This window comes from Platichthys flesus, chromosome 4, assembly GCF_949316205.1.
Source record: "Platichthys flesus chromosome 4, fPlaFle2.1, whole genome shotgun sequence".
Lineage (NCBI taxonomy): Eukaryota > Metazoa > Chordata > Actinopteri > Pleuronectiformes > Pleuronectidae > Platichthys > Platichthys flesus.
Genome location: NC_084948.1, coordinates 25,932,855 through 25,938,653, shown reverse-complemented (window position 1 = coordinate 25,938,653; position 5,799 = coordinate 25,932,855). Strand labels below are relative to the sequence as shown.

Here is a 5,799-nt window from a genome sequence, read left to right as displayed (position 1 = left end):
AATAGAAGAGAAGTTAAATGCCTTATTGATGGTCAAGGACTGTTTTGAGAGAAATGTTTTCTTCATCGTGTCTCTAAAAGCCTTTTTCCTCACCACCTCTGTGTTCTTCAGTATTTATGAACTCTCTCTGCTCCAATAAAAAATATAATCCGCTGATTTTTTATTCTGATCTGCCACAAATTGGGAGGAAGGCAAAACAGTTACCGATCGTAAATTCTGAGCTGCAGGAGTTCAAACCCAGAGACTCACTTTCTGAGATAAGCTTCAGATTCTCAGAAGTTTGTTTGAAGACGAGATGTTTGTGTTATGATGAGTCTGGTGTGAGTTCAATTCAAGTTCCTTTGGCCTAAAGCCCCCAGTGCCCCTTAAAAAGTCTTTGGGCCATTTATACAATGATGGTTACAGTAAATTAAACTTTAAGAGACATAGTTTGAGCAAATAATCTGAGTAATGGTCCTTTTAACCCTAATTCCCTCTTCCACAGCTTCATTAAACATAGTTCATAGCATCATGAGAGCACCAACCTCTGCCCCAGCAGCCCCGGTCAATTTCACAGCCTCATAGAAATCAGTTCCCAAAATATATCTGATTTTATTTCATCGAGATTTGTTGAAAATGTCTATGTATGTGTGTTCAGGTTAAAGTCCTAACATCACAAAATGATTCTAGGTCAGAAATGTGAAGTTTAAATCTCCTCAGATACGAGTGTAGAGGGAAAGCTGGTTCCTTCCACTCTCAATCATTCATCCACAGATCTTAACTGTGTCAGTTATCCTTTAACCACAGCCCTCTGTTGACTCTCCCCTCACCCAGACAGGTGGGAGCGCTACCGGGCCCGAGGAGGATGAATGATTAAGCCGAGGCCGTTCACATGCCAAGGCTGGTGTCCTGTTTGTTTTGTTCAAACGAGGTGGGACACAAGACAATCTGAACTCTTCACTGGCCAATAGCCAGCGAAACTCCCCCCTCTGCTCTGGAGAACTGTTGTGTTGATTTGTGCGATCGGCCTCACTCCCTCACTCCTCTTCTGTCTGACCCCACGCAGCCACACAGAGCTCAGACATGCCTTCAGTGGGACTGGAGATCCTCGGAGTGGCCCTCGGCGTCCTGGGATGGATCGCGGCCATCATGTCCTGCGCCCTGCCCATGTGGCGAGTCACCGCCTTCATCGGGGTGAACATCGTCACGGCTCAGGTCACCTGGGAGGGCATCTGGATGAACTGCGTGGTCCAGAGCACCGGGCAGATGCAGTGTAAGATCCACGACTCCATGTTGGCTCTGAGCGGCGACCTCCAGGCGGCGCGGGCCCTCACCATCATCTCCATCCTGCTGGGAGTCCTGGGGCTCATGGTGGCCATCATGGGGGCGAAGTGCACCAACTGCGTGGACGAGGAGACGGCCAAGGCCCGGGTGATGATAGCTGCTGGCGTGGCCTTCATCCTGGCCTCCCTGACCCAGCTTGTCCCCGTGTCCTGGTCCGCCAACACCATCATCATGGAGTTCTACAACCCCATGATCCCCGAGGCGCAGAAGAGGGAGATCGGCGCCGCCCTGTACCTGGGCTGGGCCGCGGCCGCCTTCCTGCTCGTCGGGGGGGGGCTCCTCTGCTCCAGCTGCCCCACGCAACCGGAGAAACGGTACGGGTCGCCGTCCAAGATGATTTACTCTCAAACCAGGTCGCTCGCCCCGAGTGACTACAACAGGAGAGACTATGTGTGACCTCAGTCCTGCAGCTTCCTCACGCTTTACCACCACGGACAGAAACTGCTCTGAGACGGGAATCGAACTGAAACACGGATCTGAACTGTTGAGAGGGAGGAACCACACGCTTCCTCTGTTAGTGTGTCTGTTTGGAAGAGTGAAGCTATGACTTTGTGTTAGTGACGTGATGTTTATTTTATACTTTATTAAACTATTTGTTTCCTACACTATGAGAACTCATTCTGTTGTAACTGTGTTTCCGTTGTGTAATGTGATGCGTCTTTGTTCAAATCTCCTCATCTGCATTGTTGACATGTTTTTTCATTAAAGTTCTTGATTTTGACTGAATTTGTCTGTTTCGTTATTATTTGAGGCTCAGAGGCGAAAAAAAATCTGTTTTTAAGAAGTTTTGAGGAAAATCGTATAAAATAAATTTTTCACATTTTTTTGTGATGTACACAAAGTGAATTTTTGAGTATTAACAAAAAGGATCAAATTCAAAAAAGTAGAAAAAGGACAAATGAAAAACAAAAAGCTTTCAAGTAAAGCTCGTTTTGAGGGATGATTTAAAAACCTTTCGATCTTCAGTCTGAACTGAGGAGTTTTTACAAAGCAGCTTAAAAATAAACCCAGTGAGATGTTTGATCTGTACATCAACGTGAGCAGAGAAAAGTGTTGGACTGGTTCCCCCCCCCCCCCACCCCACTCTGTCTATGGGAGTTTCCATCCCAGCATCTTTTCACCTGTCTCCCACATGTCTGTGCTGCTCCGTGAAAACATGAACCGCTGCTTTGTCGGCTTCTCCGCACTCGGCTCCCTGCTCCCAGACAATGGACCCGTTTCATGTGAGGGGAGGGGGGGGGGGGGGGGGGGGGGGCATTGTCAACACCGGGGCCACAGAATGCCAGAGGGAGGGGGGGGGGGGTGCTAAAGGGAGACAGACCCTGTCCCGAAGAATTCCAAGGGCAGTGGGCAGACAGGTAGGATCATTAGAGGAGGAGATAAGACGAGGAGGAGAGTTTGAGAAAGTTCCTTGTTTTTATGAAACCTTTTCTCCAAACCTCAGCATGACCTCATCGACCTGGAGGTGAGAAGTTCTCTGACACGCTGGTGCTCTGGATGGAGCGAGAGGTTTTCTCCACAGAGCGGTGATACAGAGGCAGAGACCTGGAGGAGCATCACCGGAATCCTGCAGAAGTTTATCTACAACCGAAACTAAACTGATCTTATACATATGAGCCGCTCCCTGTTGGATAAGGTGAACATTTGCTGTTGCTCTGGTTCAACCCACTCGTGGCCTCTCGGCTGCACGGGGCCCCTGAGCAGTCAGGCCCATTGGGAAGTCGGCCATGTAAACTGATAGCAGCCACTGCTCAGGTCCTTCCTCCCCTTTTTCATGATGTCAGCTCCTTCAGGGACTCCTCCCCTCCGCCTGCGCCGCCTTATAAAGGAGACTGGAGAAGTCCAGGCACCAGATCATCACAGTCCCACAGATCCGAAGCCTGAAGTGGTCTTAATTGCAGGTCGGGTCTCAGGTCGACTCTTCCCCCTCTGTGCAGATCGAGTTCTTTGTGTGATCTCCTCCTCAGCAGAGGAAGAAGAAGACGTGTCAGGATGTCTGCAGGGCTGGAGTTGATTGGCATCTCTCTGGGCATTCTGGGATGGATTATTGCCATTGCGGCGTGCGCCCTCCCCATGTGGCGGGTGACGGCCTTCATCGGCAGCAACATCGTGACGGCGCAGATCATCTGGGAGGGCCTGTGGATGACCTGCGTGGTCCAGAGCACGGGCCAGATGCAGTGTAAGGTCTACGACTCCATGCTCGCCCTGTCCCAGGACCTGCAGGCCGCCCGCGCCCTCACCATCATCTCCATCCTGCTCGCCATCCTCGCCGTGCTCATCGCCATCGCCGGGGCCAAGTGCACCAACTGCATTGAAGACGAGGCGTCCAAGGCCAAGGTGATGATCATCTCCGGTGTCTTCTTCATCGTCTCCGGGGTCATGCAGCTCATTCCCGTGTCCTGGTCGGCCAACACCATCATCAGGGACTTCTACAACCCGCTGCTCACCGACGCCCAGCGGCGGGAGCTGGGCGCCGCGCTCTACATCGGCTGGGCGGCGGCTGCCCTCATGATTCTCGGCGGCAGCCTCCTCTGCTGCTCCTGTCCTCCACGTGAGACCAGGTACAACCCGTCGAGGATGGCGTACTCTGCCCAGCGGTCCGCTGGAGGCCCCGGGCTGGAGAGGAAGGACTACGTATGAGTGACGGTGGGAAAAGGAACTGAACTGCTCGGACTGAGGGAGCACTGAGGGAGCAAGGAGACAAGGAAGCAAGGAGACTCCGCGATGAAGGATGTGTTTGAATCCACCTGTAGTGTTTAGGAGTCTGTGAATGAGGCTCTTTGTTTTTCTGAGGCTGTAAAAGTTCGCTAAGGACATTTGAGTGGAATTTATATTTTTTTGCTTTAAAACTAAATAAATATCCTCAGTGCCTTTTTTTATTTTTTACATCAACACAATAATAATGATTTTACAATCCCTTATTTTTTTTAACGGAGTCCAGGCTCCCTTCATGTTTACGACTGAATGTTTTTTATAACTGTTACTGCTTCATGTGTCACCACCTTCATAATAAAAGCACTTCTGGGAACTGAACTGAAGAACTTCACGTGTTAAAGGATCATCGACAGGTTCACACGCTGTAAATACTGAATAAAAACCATGAATAACCTGTAACGACTTGTAGTGACTGTATTAAACGCAGCTTTTTGTGCAGTGGAGTTGAGGGTGTGTGTGGGGGGGGGGGGGGGGGGGGTGAGGACGTGGCAAAGGCCTTTGAATGTCTTTGTGTCTTATATTCCACGAATGTACATGTATCTCACAAGTGTTTTTATAAATAAACGAGACTTTTTCTACGACATCTTTTCTCATTTCTCTTCACCCGTTTGTGTGTTTGTGCTCATGCTGCATCAGAGGTTGTGTAACTTCCCATCCTGCACAGCGTGAGTCACTGAGACGCTGCCAGGTGCCTGTGTAACGGAGCCCTGACATCTGATCCCCGGGACCACGTTACCTGGACATTTAACCACACGCGCTCCCAACGATTAGCCGCGGGATCGGCTAACGGGCGGAGGTGAGAAGCGGTGAGCTCAGAGAGGAGAGGAAGTCGGGCTCCACAGGTTTGCGTGATCAGTTCCAAAATGATCGTTACACATATTTAAACAGTTACACAGATCGGTTGGTGGGAGCTGCCGTGTTTCACCACACTCCTGCTGGCCGACGAGTGGGATGAAGGTAGAGGAGTCCGGCAGCAGAACTTTCCACTCCAGGGTTTTGTGTCTTCCAGGCAACTGAGAGGCTTTAAGTCCTCGTGGCAGCTTCCTGGATGGATCCACCCAGGCCCAGCAGGCCTCTTCAAATCACTCACACACTCACACACTCACACACTCACACACTCACACATTTCAGTTCCTTTCATCAAGATCTGTCGATTATTATCAAAAAAACACCAAATCTCACGATGTTAAAGATGAAACTTTCTTCTCAAACCCATTCCACATCCTTTTACCTTTAACTTCATAAAAATCCTTCAGGTAGTTTGTGTGTAATCCTACTAACACACAAACACACAAACACACAAAGAGGGGTGAAAACACTGATCTGTCCAATCAGCAACAGTTTCCATGACCCCAGAGTGTCTCTGTGTGGTGGACTCACACCTGGTGATGGAGGCCTCTTGAAAGATTCATGAGCATCTCATAGTAAATATGGGAGAGGAGCCTCGATGCTTCTCTCAAGTTACGCTGCAGGATCAGTGACATCTGCTCTCCCTGAGTCACGGTTACATTAACTACAGATCACAGATCAGTTTATACTGAGATGAGTTTATTCAAGAAGATGAACTAGATGTTATAAATGCCTTAAATATAAATAAATAAAATAAATCCCACAATTTCTATCTAGATAAATCATAATGGATAGAGTCCACATAGTAAACTTCATATTTCCATGTTTACTCAAATATCTTTATGTTTGTACACAACAAATTAACTTTAGATTTGTGTTAAAGTGAAGTCATGTTTGCGTAATAATGTCATA

General features: G+C 48.9%; 1 protein-coding gene across 1 annotated transcript; it reads left to right on the top strand.

Moving 5' to 3' along the window:
* Positions 1-879: 879 nt before the first annotated feature.
* Positions 880-4,491, top strand: LOC133951873 (claudin-3-like). The gene is made up of 2 exons (XM_062386099.1): positions 880-1,561; positions 3,326-4,491. The coding sequence occupies exons 1-2, from the start codon at positions 1,063-1,065 to the stop codon at positions 3,961-3,963; spliced, it is 1,137 nt and encodes a 378-aa protein (XP_062242083.1). The 5' UTR covers positions 880-1,062; the 3' UTR covers positions 3,964-4,491.
* The last annotated feature ends 1,308 nt before the right edge of the window (positions 4,492-5,799 follow it).